General features: G+C 36.2%; 3 protein-coding genes across 4 annotated transcripts; 1 reads left to right on the top strand and 2 right to left on the bottom strand.

Annotated features, from left to right (window-relative positions):
- Nucleotides 1-1,246: 1,246 nt before the first annotated feature.
- On the top strand, nucleotides 1,247-5,329 carry LOC122302317 (probable beta-1,3-galactosyltransferase 8). Its single transcript, XM_043113511.1, has 9 exons — nucleotides 1,247-1,491; nucleotides 2,547-2,832; nucleotides 3,234-3,298; nucleotides 3,396-3,598; nucleotides 3,689-3,946; nucleotides 4,072-4,159; nucleotides 4,300-4,425; nucleotides 4,610-4,719; nucleotides 4,946-5,329. Exons 2-9 carry the CDS (start codon nucleotides 2,644-2,646, stop codon nucleotides 5,092-5,094), a joined length of 1,188 nt encoding a protein of 395 aa, XP_042969445.1. The 5' UTR covers nucleotides 1,247-1,491; nucleotides 2,547-2,643; the 3' UTR covers nucleotides 5,095-5,329.
- Nucleotides 5,330-5,431: 102 nt separating this feature from the next.
- On the bottom strand, nucleotides 5,432-10,408 carry LOC122302319 (vacuolar protein sorting-associated protein 9A-like). Of its 2 annotated transcripts, none has more exons than XM_043113512.1 (7): nucleotides 10,121-10,408; nucleotides 9,788-9,959; nucleotides 9,418-9,588; nucleotides 8,116-8,295; nucleotides 6,919-7,207; nucleotides 6,359-6,580; nucleotides 5,432-6,036 (listed from the first exon to the last, which is right to left on the bottom strand). In XM_043113512.1, exons 1-6 carry the CDS (start codon nucleotides 10,219-10,221, stop codon nucleotides 6,363-6,365), a joined length of 1,131 nt encoding a protein of 376 aa, XP_042969446.1. In that variant the 5' UTR covers nucleotides 10,222-10,408; the 3' UTR covers nucleotides 5,432-6,036; nucleotides 6,359-6,362. The 2 variants fall into 2 exon arrangements, with proteins under 2 accessions (XP_042969446.1, XP_042969447.1); XM_043113513.1 differs by having other exon boundaries at nucleotides 9,812-9,959; nucleotides 10,121-10,406.
- A 1,300-nt stretch (nucleotides 10,409-11,708) lies between these two features.
- On the bottom strand, nucleotides 11,709-14,624 carry LOC122305792 (monooxygenase 1-like). Its single transcript, XM_043118334.1, has 6 exons — nucleotides 14,545-14,624; nucleotides 14,276-14,434; nucleotides 13,287-13,458; nucleotides 12,964-13,019; nucleotides 12,226-12,435; nucleotides 11,709-11,808 (listed from the first exon to the last, which is right to left on the bottom strand). Exons 1-6 carry the CDS (start codon nucleotides 14,622-14,624, stop codon nucleotides 11,709-11,711), a joined length of 777 nt encoding a protein of 258 aa, XP_042974268.1.
- Nucleotides 14,625-15,365: the final 741 nt, after the last annotated feature.

Genomic DNA, 15,365 nt, shown 5'->3' with positions numbered 1-15,365 from the left:
GATGGTTGGTTGCGTGGCATGGCATGGTGCCATGTGTTGGTATAGCGGTGAGCACGTCATGACACTGTGCATAAGGTGGTGTTGTGCTGCTACTGTGAGGCTCAGTCAAGTGGTTTAGACATTGATCCTACATGGCCCGAGCTAGTGGCCCGGGCGATGGGCATGATGGATCCGGCGCCACTAACCTTGCTAAGTGGTGCTGGGATGTGTAGGCGCATGCGCAAGGGAATGCGCGGCCTGCATGGGGCCAGTAGCCTCCTTAGGTGCCTGTTGCACGTTTGGGCATGAGCCAAGGCAAGAATGCAGGTTAGCTATGTGACTGTTCTAACTCTCCAAGAATCGTGTCGATGTATGGTCCCGGGCAATCCTACTAGGAGTTGTGTCAATGGACAGTTCATGTTATCACTTTGTTAATTTCACTTTGCTACATTTTTGCACTACGTCTGGCCGCCAGGGCCATCATTAATCTGCAAATTTAAACATTGCTCCCAATATTTCCTATATAATATATATATATATATATATATATATATGTATTAGCAACTGATCATGACCAAACTATGCATGCATGCTAATTAAAAGTCATTGCCTATATTTAGAGTTCTACTACATACAGTTATTTTTACATTCTTTATACATTTCATTGATGTGATTGATCAAAATAATTATTTTATATTAAAAAAAGTGTCAGAACTAATCATATTAATGGAGTAAGTAAAAAATACGAAAAAGTCACTGTATATAAAATTTTTATTGCCTATATATGTTTCAATCAAAACTGATCAAAATATTCAAATAATATATATTGTATTCATAAACGCAACGATCGATTAGGAAGGTCACAGAGAATAATCGAATTGACCGGTTATATATATCTACAAATATATTAATTTCAAGCTCAACTAGTACTTATTAATGCATTAATAAACACATGAGTACATAATTAATATTTGTGTGCCTAAATTAATTTATAATTAATAAATAATTAATATATATCTCACAATAAGCAGCTAGCAGTACGTACGTAGTATATTTATACAGTACGTACGTACTGAATTATATATGATGAGCATGATCGGATTTAAGACGTAAAATAATATTGATAGGAGAAAAGAGGGCGCCCACGCAAAGATAGAACGAAGTTGTTCTCCTTATAATACAGGCAGTTGGTTGAGGCATGAAAACCACATGATTGAACTGCCAACACCCCCCCTGCTGCATGCTTCTCCATGCAGCATTAATCAAATTAAACCCCTATTACTTCATCTAATTGATTATATTTGGAGAGATCGTGAGATAGATATAGGGCAGGACAGGCCAGGCAGCCAAATAACCCGATTAAGAAAATTATGATGAACTAACCAAGAGCTAGCTAGCTGGCAGCCGGCTTCCTCCTTTTCTCGTGATCTCTGTATCGAGTAACCATTAGCAGGAGTAGTACTGATCATCCCGCAATCATACAAGCTACTGCGCGCAGCCCTCCATCTCAAGGTGACTAAATATTGCATCGATCCCTAGTTTTTTCCTTATATATTATAGAATAATTCAACTTACTATCTTATATACATCATGATATATTTATTCCCAAAAAGAAAATAAAAGATCAAGTTCCATCTTCACATATATATATATTATTCTTGATGTTGATGTGTTAAAAATGAGAATTCTTCATATATATATATATATATGGTAGTTTTCCTGTGTTTTAATAGGTTTGTACGTTGTTCAGATTTTCTTGTTAATCGCTAGCTGTTGCTCTCATAAGTCGGGTTTGCAAAGGTCTTTTTCATAATTAGTATGAACATGATGAACTATATATGATCGATTCTCCGTAGATTTTTTTTCTCCTTCGATCAATAATATATATATGTGGATTTGAACTCTTTCAATTCCTCATCTTAAATTGGATTGCGTGGAGAAATTTCTCTCGCGCATTAGTTTTCGCATGAACATCCCACATATTCTCACATGACTTAGCTTGCTAGCTCTAGGCTCGACAACATTAATTTCAAAGTATAGTTATGGGAATTGGAAACTGACATCATATACAACTACTGCGTTAATTAAGTTCCGTATGTCAAAAGAAACTACGACGTCGTACTTAATAATAATAAAAAAAACAATTAAGGATATTGTTTACGCGAATAGGGTTTTGCAATTGAATAATGCTACATAGTAATAGAATGTTTAAATATCGTATAACCGTTTTGAAAAAGAGTGGGATTTACGATTAAAAAGTTATTTTTTTTTCATGTATTATGTATTAATTTATTTTTTTTAAAGAGACTGCACTACATTTACATAACCACAACTACAAATATAATTTCTCTTTTGCTATTATGGAATTAGGAAGTTTAAGTTTCTTGGTGTGACTCATCTACTAATTTAAATACGTACTACAAATATAAATGATTTAGTACAATTCATGAGAGATGTGACAACGTATGTGTACCTCGTCATTCCGTAATTAATCAAATATTATGATTCGTACGTGACACTACTGATTCATCTCTGGCCGGAACTCAAATTACTTATAATTTCTGCAGGTTGCTGCTATATGAAAGGAAGGTGGTTGCGGGACTGTGGCATTTGATACTCTGCGTGAAAACAGTGGCAGCAATTGGCAACGAGTTCAATTAGGAAATGAGGGGAAAACAAGTTTCAGGAAAAACCATATTTGTACTTTGTCTTGCGAGCTTTCTTGCAGGATCACTCTTCACTAGTCAGATATGGACTACTCAACAGTCTCAAAGTAAAGAAGCTCAGATTCCCAACATGCCAAATCATATCAACAGGCTCGAGGCAATGACCCAAGATTGTGATCACAAAAGGGTAATTAAATATATTTTTTTCTTTATAATTTATGGGCCACGCAAAGGGTAAACTTGGTACTTCAAATCTAGCTAGCTAGCTAATAACTTAAAGAACCACTCACTTGGCTTTGCAATGTATATTATACAAGTCGTCTCGTACTTTTTGATTTAAAATGCAAGGGTAGTAATCATTAAGAGTCTCTGTTATAATCATGTCCGCGGATACTGTAGAAAATTAATTAACTTGTTAATATGTACTGATCATTCGAGGATTAATCTTCAAGTACTGGTCGAGTCCAAGGGTATACTAATGATGTGGTTTGCTAGTCAGATCATGTTAATTTCCACGTTTATTCTGCAATATGGTTATTAGAATTAATATTCCTAATGTTTTTTCTCTTTCTTTTTTGTCCTTATCAGAAATTGGTTGAAGGAAAATCTGTAGACATTATTGGAGAAGTCACAAAAACCCATCAAGCTATCCAGCAAGTGAAATTACCCTTGTATATGGTTCCTTTTTTTTTTAACGTACCCTTCTTTAATTTTAGGGGGATCTCATGATATTACATGGCATTAAATTAGGTCACTGGATAAAACAATTTCAACATTGGAAATGGAACTAGCAGTAGCTCGTACCAGCCAGAGCGGCACTGCACTTCTTCAACTTCCATTAGAGAAAGCCTCTAATCACAGCTTACAGAAGGCTTTTGTTGTCATCGGAATTAATACAGCTTTTAGCAGCAGGAAACGGCGAGAATCGGTTCGAGAAACATGGATGCCGACAGGTCATCTTTTTTCCCTCATCTCTGTCCCCTACTTTCAGTTAGCCCATGTATATATACTTACCTATGTAGAAACGTATACGTTACATGCAGGAGCTAAGCTAAAGAAACTGGAGAAAGAGAAAGGGATTGTTATAAGGTTTGTGATCGGACACAGCAGCACCCCGGGTGGGGTTCTTGACAAAGCAATCGATGCAGAAGAGGAAGAGCACAAGGATTTCCTTCGACTCAACCATGTTGAGGGCTACCATGAACTCTCCACCAAGACCCGCATGTATTTTTCCACGGCTGTCTCCATCTGGGATGCCGATTTCTACGTGAAGGTGGACGATGACATCCATGTCAACTTGGGTTAGCTTCTTGATCCCCAACGTTTGCTTTTATGGAATATATAGCCAGTAGCAGTAATCATGAAGATTGAATAACATGTATGTTGCTAATTAATGCTAACACAACATATATACGTATTTTTGCAGGTATGCTGGTGAGTAGACTTGCACGACACCGACACAAACCCAGAGTTTATGTAGGGTGTATGAAGTCTGGGCCAGTTCTATCTCAAAAGTGAGTGAAATCGGACAACAAAAACTCCTCTTACCCAAGAGATAATCTATGAAGAAAGCCAAATAAAGCATGCATAGAGATTATTACAAGTAGTGAACTTCTAAGATATTAATCAATTAACGTGGTAATTGGGGTGACAGGGGGCTGAAATATCACGAGCCAGAGTATTGGAAATTTGGTGAAGAAGGGAACAAGTACTTCAGGCATGCCACCGGCCAAATCTATGCCATCTCCAAAGACCTCGCTGCCTACATCTCAATCAACTTGTGAGTAAAGAAAAACAAAAGAATCACCCTACACGTGACCTCAGTTTGCATATATATCTGACGGCAGATAGATATTATAAAACTTAAAACCCTTTAATTGTTGTTTTAAACAATCTTTTAAGTACTTAATTTTCTGACCAATTATCGGCAATCGGCACTTTTGCGATGGTTGTGATATGGGCAGGCCCATCTTGCATAGATATGCGAACGAGGACGTGTCGCTGGGCGCATGGTTTATCGGATTGGAAGTCGAACACGTCGACGACCGTTCCCTCTGCTGTGGGACCCCTCCAGGTAATATAATATTATAATTTTTTTTTTTTTTTTATAAAGGTAATATAATATTATAATTGAACTTTAAGTCTATTTGGTTTAATATCGTATCGTATTAATTTAACATTTTTAGTACATTCCGTTTGGTCACCGCACTATATATTTTATTATATATATATATTGAGACAAGATCATTACAGAGAACAATGCTAATAATGCTGGATTTGTTAATGTGTAAATATGATAGATTGTGAATGGAAGGCACGGGCAGGGAACTTATGCACGGCATCATTTGATTGGTCATGCAGTGGAATATGCAAATCCGTGGAGAGGATGAAAGACGTGCATAGCTCGTGTGGGGAAGGAGTTGGAGCTGTTTGGAACGTTGATCTTTGAGTTCAATCATACATATATATGTTCATTCTATTGAGAGAGAGAGAGAGAGAGAGAGAGAGAGAGAGAGAGAGGCTTTACTAGTTAGTACTATATTCCTCTTTTCTTTTGTTATCAGGTCTTGCTACTACTTTAGTGCAGGTTCCCAGCACACTTTCTTTGTTCTTCGTAACATATTAGCTACAGATATTGATAATTGAACAATAAATTTCAGAATAATGTCGTTGTTTCGTCCCAATTTTTCGCAGTATACATGCCAACTTTAAGGAAATTATTTAAGTTATATCTCTAGTCTTTAAATTATCCTCATGGAAAACTATTTAATTCTCTCCTCTGGAAATAAAGGAAAAATCTCGATAATTTAAAGAAATTTATCACCACAGACGGATTGTTCCGGGCCCCTATTCTGCTTGTCAATTACAGACCTAAGCCCGACCCAAAACATTTTGACGGAGACACAAAGAAGTACGTTTAATGTGATCCGTACATCTCCTCACTTGCCGTTAGGTGCCATTCACTTGGTTAGGATCCAATGACGATTGCACCCAATTTTTTGGAATGGGCTCTGCTAGATTCGTTGCCAGTGATGCCACCGGCCCACCAACATATCTCATCCATGGAAACTGACACCACCTTTTTTCATATATAACTAAAGCTTTTTGAGAGGTTGCTAGGAGAGAGGAAAAAAAAAGTCTAGAAATAAATATACGAAAAAATTAACACGAGTATGGTGAGGGTGTGCTCTAAGACAAAGACCAGGAGGACCGACTGTATTACGGGTAACAAGGCGCTGTTTAACTTCTGCATAACATGCAGGTAAGTCTGGGACTTGATGCCTATTCTTTCTCTGTGTAGCATAACTCCGAAAACTCTTTGATCCGCAAAGCTCCTGCCTTTCTTTCAACCCGTGGATTGTTGCTATATCCGTGTGAATATTTTCCTTGGCTAAGTCAAATATCAAAAGGAAACAACAATTTACACTTGAAATCATTGCTACTGCTACTCAAACTGAAGGGAGAAGAAGAAACAAAAGGAAAACGAACAATCAAAACAGAGTGAGATGTTGTGTGGGTTGATTGCGTGTTGTGTATGGTTTCTGATAAATGTACATCTTCTTTTTGAAGGATATACTATTTGACAGTTTTGTTCCATCTATAAAAGCTCAGGAGAAATTTTCTTTGTGAGATTGTTCATGAATGAGTAAATAATATTATTCCATTATGATTTAGCCAAGAACTTAGAAATTACTCTAGAGAGAGACACTGACCTTGTTAGTTTCCTCTTTGATGATCAATTTTTGTATTTACTCCCTCTGGCTGTGTTAACGAAAAGCTGGTTCCTTCTGAATGAGGAAAAGAATGGTGTCTAACAGCAGCACGGAGACTTGTATATTTCGTAACTACATCTTTGTACAAACTCAGCAATCTCTCTACATCTCCGATGGTCAGTTCACCAGCCTTTGCATCCATGTAAGGATAATTTGATCCACCTAATGCAGTCAAAGGCATTTGAGGATCTACTACATAGATTGTTGGTGTAAACCATTTTTTTTTTCCCTTTGGTTGTTGAGAAATAATGCTATAATGTCTCTAAAAACAGTAGAGGAGCGAGATTGACATATGGGGTGGTAAGTGGCAACTACAGCAGGTAATGATAGTGAAACAAATAGCTCAATGAAATAAAGTAAATACCCTCTTAAAACTAACATTAACAAATAATTGTTGACTAGTATTTTTTTTTAAAAAAAAAGATCCCTATTTTAGTAGCAATAGAATTTCTTTTACTTACAAAAAAAAATTAAGAAAAAAATGGCGGTTTCAGGCTTACCACTTAGATCTCTGATTTTATCTTGTATTCTTGTTGGAGTAGGATCTGTTTGACCTAGTAATGTGGTTGAGGCTTCTGTTTGTATTTCTTTATTGGTTGATCTTGCTGCTTGCATGCTCTCCTCAAATTTGATTTCGTCCATGGAAAGAGACTTAGCGCTTAGATCGACAATAAATTCCTTGGCTGACACAAGATTGGTGAAATAATAAGCTGCTTCCGAGACAAGTTTGGCTTGCCTCCGGTACAATTGGATGAATTTGAGGTTAGAGTGCAACTGTGGAGGATTGGCCTGCTCATAACAAGTTGAAAAGCTTAGTATAGTATTTTAAGAATTTACCTTAGTTTTTGCAACAATCTTGTTAAAAAAAAAAAACCAAGAGCATTCTTATAGATGAAACAAAATCTGAAATATTCTTACTGCTAAAAGGACAAAATTCACATCACAAACAAGGCAACAAAAGCTGATATCAACAACAGGACATGGATTTTACAAGTTCACTTATACATCAAATAGAAAATGTTTTCTTGCAAATTTGTCAGCTGGTTTCGTGGATGTAGGATGAACTTACTCGCTATAATGAAGGAAGAGGGATTGCAATATTGATCAACAATATCAAGCATCCATATCAAAGGTTAGACCTTGAGTGACAAACACCAAATGACCAAATACAATTAAAGATTTACCATAGCTCTACCGATCAAAAAAACATGTACCATAACTTAATAGTTACTCCACCACCACAAAAAATGATTAGCAACTACACGCTAGAAACAAGAAACTTGCAGTTTGAAATTTAAGCATGCAAGACACAGAATGTAGATCTTGGGCAATAAACATCAAATATGCATAATATCAAGAATGATGAAAGGACCATGTTATTCCATTAGAATAATATTTTCATTCATAAAATGCAATTTTTCATTTTTTTTTTCTTCTGTTTATTTTCGCTGCACAATAAGAAAGGAAATTAGGCACAAAGATAATCATAACTAATGGGATCAGTGTTGATAAGTATATAAAGGTAATTGATACAGATGCCAATAGAAAATGCATCCGTTTGGTAAGTATGGTACGATGATGCTAAAATATCAATTATTATAAAAATGACAGCATCATGAATTTATGATAAAAAAATGCTTATAATTGAGAAACAGAATGACGTTCAGCTGAATGGCTTATTACCAAGGAGAGCTTGCCTTGATCGTAACATATATAAGAACTGGAAGAAAGTCATCTAGTCCTGCCAATACATGATTTTCTGACATCGATGCGTTGAGCAACAAATTGTTGATGACCCTACAACAATTCATAATACAAGAAAGCTTCTCACGAGGAGCTTTGAAAGTGTTGATCTTCTGCAATTCTTTCTCTGCAAGCTGAGTTGGAAGAAAAAAGGGAGGGAAATTACAACTAGTCCTTTAGAGGAACGGGTAAGATTACCATAACTAATTGTTAATGGAGAATGATGACTATACACTAGTTCTAAAAGACAAATAAACGAGTGAAGATTGCTCCAAGCACATATAAATAACCTCAGGAAGACAAACTTCAGGGACGTTTATAAGTTCTAGAGACCAGTACACTCCCCAGAAAAAAGGAAAAGACAGGGGAGCAGGGAGGCATGGTGGAAACATAAGTTATAAGAATCCAACAATGAAATATCCAAAGATCATTAAATGATCTGGTTTTCATGTCAAGGCCAACCAATAAAATCTATTTTAGACGATTCCTTAAAACCTTATCATAGACTAAAGATATTGAGGTACAAATTAAAATCGTCTGTGCAAAAATTCATAAAATGCCACAAATAACACTAAGAGAAAAACACACCTACATAACGCTAGAATATGTTTTTATGCAATCATCAAACTTATTACTGTAGTTGGTGTATCAAGTTTTTGGTTTGCTTTTGCTACTGATAATTGTATTATAAGTACCTTAAATGAGGCTTCATAACGGTGTAACACAATATCAGTGAAGACTTAAGGTTCATTGGTGAACAATAAGAAGGGTCCTACCTAATCAAAATGTTTGGTATGTTCAATTTCGTGCTAATTTTATTCACTATTTTGCTTTCTTTTTCAGAAATATTATTAATTTTCCTGGTAGATTTTTAACAGAGTTTTAATATTTTTTGGGTTTAGACAAATGTTTGTCTGAAAACCGTTTAGGATTCAAATCTATTTCAAGGTGATGCAACTTGCCTTCAGAAAATAAGTCTCACCAGATAAAATGCTTATATAAAAAAAAATTAAGTCTCACAAGATAAAATGATCTCTGCAATGGCTAGCTTTTTCTTGTTCTTTCCATTAGTGCATCAATAGTACCGTGAAATTCTCAATAATTAGGCAACGGTAGCTACCCCATGGAACTAAAGAACTAATATACCATGCCTAAATATGTGAAACATGTTTTGTATCACCGTACATTTCTGAATATACATTATTTATACATAACAATAGTAAAAAATAAGACCTAAATCATGCCAGCACGCATACCAGCCAAGAAGCTTCATTCTGAAGAACGGCTGGTATATCTAAATGCTCGGGCTTCAAGAAGGTTTGCAACAAGCATATTTTCTCTGAGATTTCGTGATCAATCTTTGAATCCTCGGAAGCAGAAGCAAACGTCCGTGAGAACAACTTTGTCATCACATATTTCTCTAAACCCTGCCATAGGTGTCATAAAGATGTCAATCTATTTAGATCAATATGCCACCTTAAATCTACGAATTAGGCACTTCAATTGCTACAAATCACGTTTTAAATGAGAGAAAACAAGCGTACTATATTCTATTGTCAGTTTAAAATTTAACTTCGAAAGAAACCTGCGTAAGACGAAATACTAATCAATCAAAAAAGTTCGTACTTTAGTGGATGTGAATTGAAGTACCTCCATTGCATGGTCAACTTCTTCTTCAGTAGCACCGGTCCACAAAGGATGTTCCCTAATAGCACCTTCCATTGTCAAGTAGAATTCTTGCACTCTTTTGCCATCATTCTCGGGATTGGCCGCGTAAAATGAAGAAGAGACTATGAAACTGAAAATGAGTTCGATTAGCTTTTGATCTAACTAAAAAATAAACAGAAAGAAGTTCGATTGTTATATAATAATCAAATATTCCCCTCCAAATTCGGTACTAAAACGTTATTTTATATAAGAAACAATAGCTAAAGAAAGTTTTTTAGGGTTTGAATTTACCTTTTGATGGATCGTACGAGATCGAGGGAAGCCGGGTTACGCATTCGATCCAGAAAATCGTAAAAAGTGACCGACGATGCTGCTGCTGCTGCCGACTCCATTGATCAGAAATTACAATTCCTTCTTTGTCCTCGTGAAAATTTATGAGAGAGATCTCCACCGGCGGAGCTCCATTAGAATTATCTTTGAATGAAAATTCAAGGAAACAGCAGTTTACGGCGTTAGGCCCTCCTCCACATCTCTACTACTCCTGGTCAGCACTGTGCGACCGAGTAAACAGAGCGATAGGAAGAATGTTAGGTTTGGCACGTGACCTCGTGAGAAATAGTAACGGATAAAATAGTCCATTCGAAAGAAGAGTGGGTCGTCCTCGGCCCACTATATTACGTTTGGTTGGGCTTTTACAGAAAACAGCCCATTTCTTCAACCCAGTGTGTGTATTTTTTTTTTCTTCGGCCTAAAAATTATTATTTTTCAGGCTCAATAGTAATTCTAAATATTATCATTTTTAATTATAATTATTTATTTATTTAACACATTTTAAGTGATTATTTATATGAGTGCTGAATATAAATAAAACAAATATCATTAACAGATATGATTAGAAATGACAAAATTTACTATAATAACAATATTTTTATTATAAACTTCCATCCATAATAATAATAATGCATTATAGTTGAAAATTTATACTCATTGTTTTTATTTTCAAATATAACTTTACACACCATGTCGAAGAACTCTTTACCGAAAGTGTAGGTTGAGCCTATTAATTTACCCAAGTTGTGATCACATTAGTCTCTTACAGTGTGTTGAAAATTTACGACATTGGGTTGGTAACAGGCTAACAGCTCAGTAAAACTTATAAGAAATTTACTTATTCACGCGTCTATTAAAATTCAAAATATAATAAGAGGACGATGATCATTTAGATGATAATAAATAGAATTTCACATCATATAAATTGCCCATAGGCGGCCACAGTCATATTGAGTGTGAGCTGCATAGTCACTGAAGAGAAGCATCAGTAAGATTGTACATATAATTCTTACAAGCAAGGGTGGAGTGCTATCGATTAATGTGTGGAGACTGGAGAGCCAGACCACTCTCATCCTCCGTTCTTTCACATATTGATCCAATGCTTCTCCAACTTAGTGCCTCCTCCTCCACCCATTTGTTTTGGAGAAATACTTTTTGCAGTCAGAAGATGCAGTCAGCGTACAGTCGGCTGTAAAAAAAAAATTAATACGGGACCTATATAAAAAAAAAAAAATTATTTTTATAACTTTTTATAATTCATGTAGGTCCCCTTGAACATAAAAAAAAAATTTTATAACTTTTTTTTATTCATTCCGTACAGTCGACTGCACGTCGACTGCATGTAGCGACTGTATGTAGCAAAGCTGTTTGTTTTGTTATCAATTTCGTGCAACTTTTGTGCCAAGCATCTTGCCAAGACGACTCCATCTTCAATAGAAGCTGAGCCACCCTGTGCCACCAACGGATCCATGACATGCATGGCATCTCCGGCCACCGTCACGCTTCCTTTTCGGAAACTTCCAAGCGTACGTGAGAGATTGATCCACGCTCACTGTTTCTTATCATGTCCACCACTTCCTGTGGGGAAGTCCTTCATCGATTCAAGAGTCAGTTTATGAATGAGCTCTGGATCCTTTGCAATCACTGCACTGATTCGTGTAACAAGTATACAAGTCACCAAACTATAAATTGAAGCCTGTGGCCACAGTAACAACACAATCACTACTATTCCTAATCGCAGCAAAGAAACCAGTCACATGCATAGAATTCTAAAGAAAGAGAGAATCTAATTAGGCAGAAGAAAAATATATTTTTAAATAAAAAAGAAAAGACCAGCTTATGATTCTCACAATCTTCACAAGCATTTATGACAAATATTTAAGTACATCATAGTATTTAATCGAGTAATGACGAAATTTGCTGAAATTTGATAGTGTTGCAACGTACTGTTTACATTCTTTGACTAAAGAACTTCCACATATAAATTTATTTTGTACTTTCACAGGGAAACAGCAGTTGTAAATAACTTTTATATGACTTTGGGCTTTATTTTCTGATTGACAAACCAATAGACCAACTTATTATCAATTGGCAGCCTTCCAAACATTATGTTGTCGTCCTCAGAAACTTGAAAAAATTCCATCTTGAAACCATGACCACTTGGATAATTGGTAAAACCTCTAGTTTCTGACAACGACAAAAGAATTTTTGGCTTTAGCTCAAGAAAATGTGCAACTGCAGAGTTGGCTTCATCACATCCAATCAAAACTTGCGATCTGATTAAGGACAGATTAAACCTTGACTCAGACAAGTGTACGAGGCATTATGCCACAGAACACAAAGGCTATAAACAAGTCTTGTTAATCAATCGCCAACCATTTGATCAATCAGCCTCAAGTCCTCAACGGAGTCTACCCTTGTTGGCAACAACTTGAGATTTCTGTTGGCATGTGTTCTTTCACAGTAAGGAATGGGTTGATTTAATTCTTTGAATTTTATTATCTAACACTCTCACCTCGCATTTGCAGGACCAGATAGCACATGGACTCAAATATTTTGTACCGTTGTTATAACACCGTGTGAATAACCGATCGATCTAGAAGTTTAAGCTGATGGGAAATTGTGAATTACTGATTAGAATTATATTCTCAAAGAGCTCCATCAATCTTTACGAGCGTTTTTTAGAAAGCCGGTAGAGCAAATAGTTGTTGGAAAAGCAATGAATTATTTCCTAGAAACTGCAATTTTCATTTGGCAATTTCATTGCAAACATTTATGATCTATTATAACTGGAATTAAGAGACATTAATCCAAATGATTTGTAGATTAAAGGACCCTCAAAGGTTACTAAGTATGAGAACTGCAAAGTGAATCACACAATAACCAAGCAGAGAATTACATCCACTTTAATTGAGAAAAATGATATAAACTTAAGAGGAGTGTACAGCCAAAAAGAGATTACACAAAAGTAATCTCACACATTAACGTAACTTTACATTCTGAGGAACCACATCAAGTCAGGTTAGTTTGTAGGATTACTTTTATGTAGTCCCTTTGTTGCTAAAGTATTTTCCTAAACTTAATGATCATTGTGCTAAATGAAACTCAAAAAAAAAAAAAAAAATACCTTAGCATGGATGGCACTCCCGTTTTGGAGCTGATTAATTGGATAGGAAGTAAGTGGGTCTAGTGTAACGGAGAGTATTTGGCATCCAAGGCGAATTGTGCCGAGAGGCAAGCTTTCTGCTAGGATCCTGATAAGATCACTCCGCCTCATGCATCGAGTTTCTGCCCGTCTCCTGTATATGTCTACAAAAATTGGTTACAGGGTTCCATATCATTCGTTTTTGTTCTTCCTTAAAGGATTTGTCGATGAATGTCAGTTAAAAGTTCTGTTGACTCGTCAAACACTTTAAGAATAGTATCAGTCCATAATTGGTTTAGTCCACCAGGAGACTCTGATCATAACATTAATCAGTCATTCTAATCTATAAGCGCACAGGTGTATAATAAAAAATGCATACAAAACTTACTGAGATGCACTTCACACAATTTGCAGATTACGGCCTTCCCCCATAGACATTAAAGATGATGAAACTAAAAGCAAAAGAACTTACGCGAGTGATATTTCCTTTATCTTGCCGTTAGAAAGCTGCATCTCGCGCCCCCTGCTTTTCAGTAATACTGATTAGAAAGACGTCTTACTACAGATGTTAAAACAAACACGCATGCAAAACAAATGCCCAAAATTGCGATATGATTATGTTAATGATAGTCCGCATGCTGACTGTAGGATCACGAGCTCTCATGAATGTCAACCAGAATGTCTATCGCATTTGTGATCCAGTCTATTGATGAAAGTATAACACTTCGACAAAGAGCATCTAATATTTGTGATCCGACAATAAGTTTATGATAATTTTTAGGAGATATTATTGATCTTTATGATACTAATCGAACAGCAATAAGTTTGCCACGGCCCACAAGCCAACAATGATATTTTTTTTTTTTATAGAAATTGGCGAAGAGACACAAATTGAAAGACAAATTCATACCAAAAGTTTCCCCTAAATATGATTCGGGCATATTACGAGAGGAAGGGTGCAGATAATATACGTAGTTACCCTTGCAAAGGAAGGGCAGTTTGTCTGACTGAGGTCAGAGCCAACACCAAGCTGATCAAGGCACCGCCAACCATTCGTCCGGATAGTGATACATGCTCCGCTTGCTCGCAGTGACTCCGATCTTTCTAAAACCACATTTTTGATACCTTTCCTACACGTTCAATTCACATATCACAGAAAAATTGTTTCCAAGCATTAAATCGCTAATTACGAAGCAGGACTAGTGATGGGAAGAAAAGAAGAGTAAGAAGATGAAGAAACCTATGAAGAGCAAGCGCAGTAGCAAGGCCACAAATGCCAGTGCCAACTATAAAGATCTCTATCTCTTCCATTTCCTCCATTTTGTTTCTTCTCTGTCTTCCCCCACTCGATCTCCCGTGCTTAGCTCTGTGCTTGAAGGTGACGAGGAAGGAAGGACAACCAAGTGTTTAAAATCATAGAGAAGATCATACGTAGAGTAATCAACACTGATAACTAATGAGATCCACTACTACTGGCAGGAATTTTCATGGAGCACTCGTTTTTGAGGCACAGATTACTTCATACAAGATCAAATCTCTTGAGATCTTATCAATAATCTGTCCTTTTAGGCTGTAATGGGACAGTAACCTAGCTAGTTTGGAAGCGCCAATTACTAAAAAATATTTCTGTCAATTATATATTGGTACCCGCCGTTACGCATTCTAGCCAGTTACGTAACACTCGCACTCGCACTCGCAACTCGCACTCGCACTCGACCTCTTGACAGATTCTACCTTGATAGTGTTCATGAACTATTTTGAGAGAGCAGATTTGCATAAATATGACAGGAAATCGTGAATATTCTCAAAATCTTGGATTTTCTTAACTATTTGAGCCTGACTTGTCCGTTTCAGAACTAATTTATCGACTTCTATTAATAAACTTTAGTTTTAAAATTTTTTCTTTAGTTTATATATTTTCTCAATTTCAATTCTTAATTTTTGTTAATTAACATCTAGCCAGTCAGGCGTCACAAAGCCAATGGCCCAATATATATACTTTAATGGGCTGCGCAGCAACTTAATTGGGGTTTTGCTCACAAGGAATGTCCAGCTAGATCA

The sequence above is a fragment of the Carya illinoinensis genome, chromosome 3 (genome assembly GCF_018687715.1).
Source record: "Carya illinoinensis cultivar Pawnee chromosome 3, C.illinoinensisPawnee_v1, whole genome shotgun sequence".
Taxonomy (NCBI): domain Eukaryota; kingdom Viridiplantae; phylum Streptophyta; class Magnoliopsida; order Fagales; family Juglandaceae; genus Carya; species Carya illinoinensis.
Note: the sequence above shows the minus strand (reverse complement) of the source record. Positions and strands in the feature narration are given on the sequence as shown.

What these genes read in the sequence shown, in the direction of transcription:
- LOC122302317 (XM_043113511.1), top strand. Translation starts at nt 2,644, where the DNA reads ATGAGGGGAAAACAAGTTTCAGGAAAAACCATATTTGTACTTTGTCTT. An exon ending in GGGCCAGTTCTATCTCAAAA is followed by an intron (nt 4,160 to 4,299) that starts GTGAGTGAAATC and finishes TTGGGGTGACAG; the next exon opens with GGGGCTGAAATATCACGAGC. An exon ending in GCCTACATCTCAATCAACTT is followed by an intron (nt 4,426 to 4,609) that starts GTGAGTAAAGAA and finishes TGATATGGGCAG; the next exon opens with GCCCATCTTGCATAGATATG.
- LOC122305792 (XM_043118334.1), bottom strand. Translation starts at nt 14,624, where the DNA reads ATGGAGGAAATGGAAGAGATAGAGATCTTTATAGTTGGCACTGGCATT. An exon ending in ACTGCGCTTGCTCTTCATAG is followed by an intron (nt 14,435 to 14,544) that starts GTTTCTTCATCT and finishes TTGAACGTGTAG; the next exon opens with GAAAGGTATCAAAAATGTGG. An exon ending in GATAATAAGTTGGTCTATTG is followed by an intron (nt 11,809 to 12,225) that starts GTTTGTCAATCA and finishes TACACGAATCAG; the next exon opens with TGCAGTGATTGCAAAGGATC.
- LOC122302319 (XM_043113512.1), bottom strand. Translation starts at nt 10,221, where the DNA reads ATGGAGTCGGCAGCAGCAGCAGCATCGTCGGTCACTTTTTACGATTTT. An exon ending in AGAATGAAGCTTCTTGGCTG is followed by an intron (nt 8,296 to 9,417) that starts GTATGCGTGCTG and finishes CTTCCAACTCAG; the next exon opens with CTTGCAGAGAAAGAATTGCA. An exon ending in TTATATATGTTACGATCAAG is followed by an intron (nt 7,208 to 8,115) that starts GCAAGCTCTCCT and finishes TGTTATGAGCAG; the next exon opens with GCCAATCCTCCACAGTTGCA.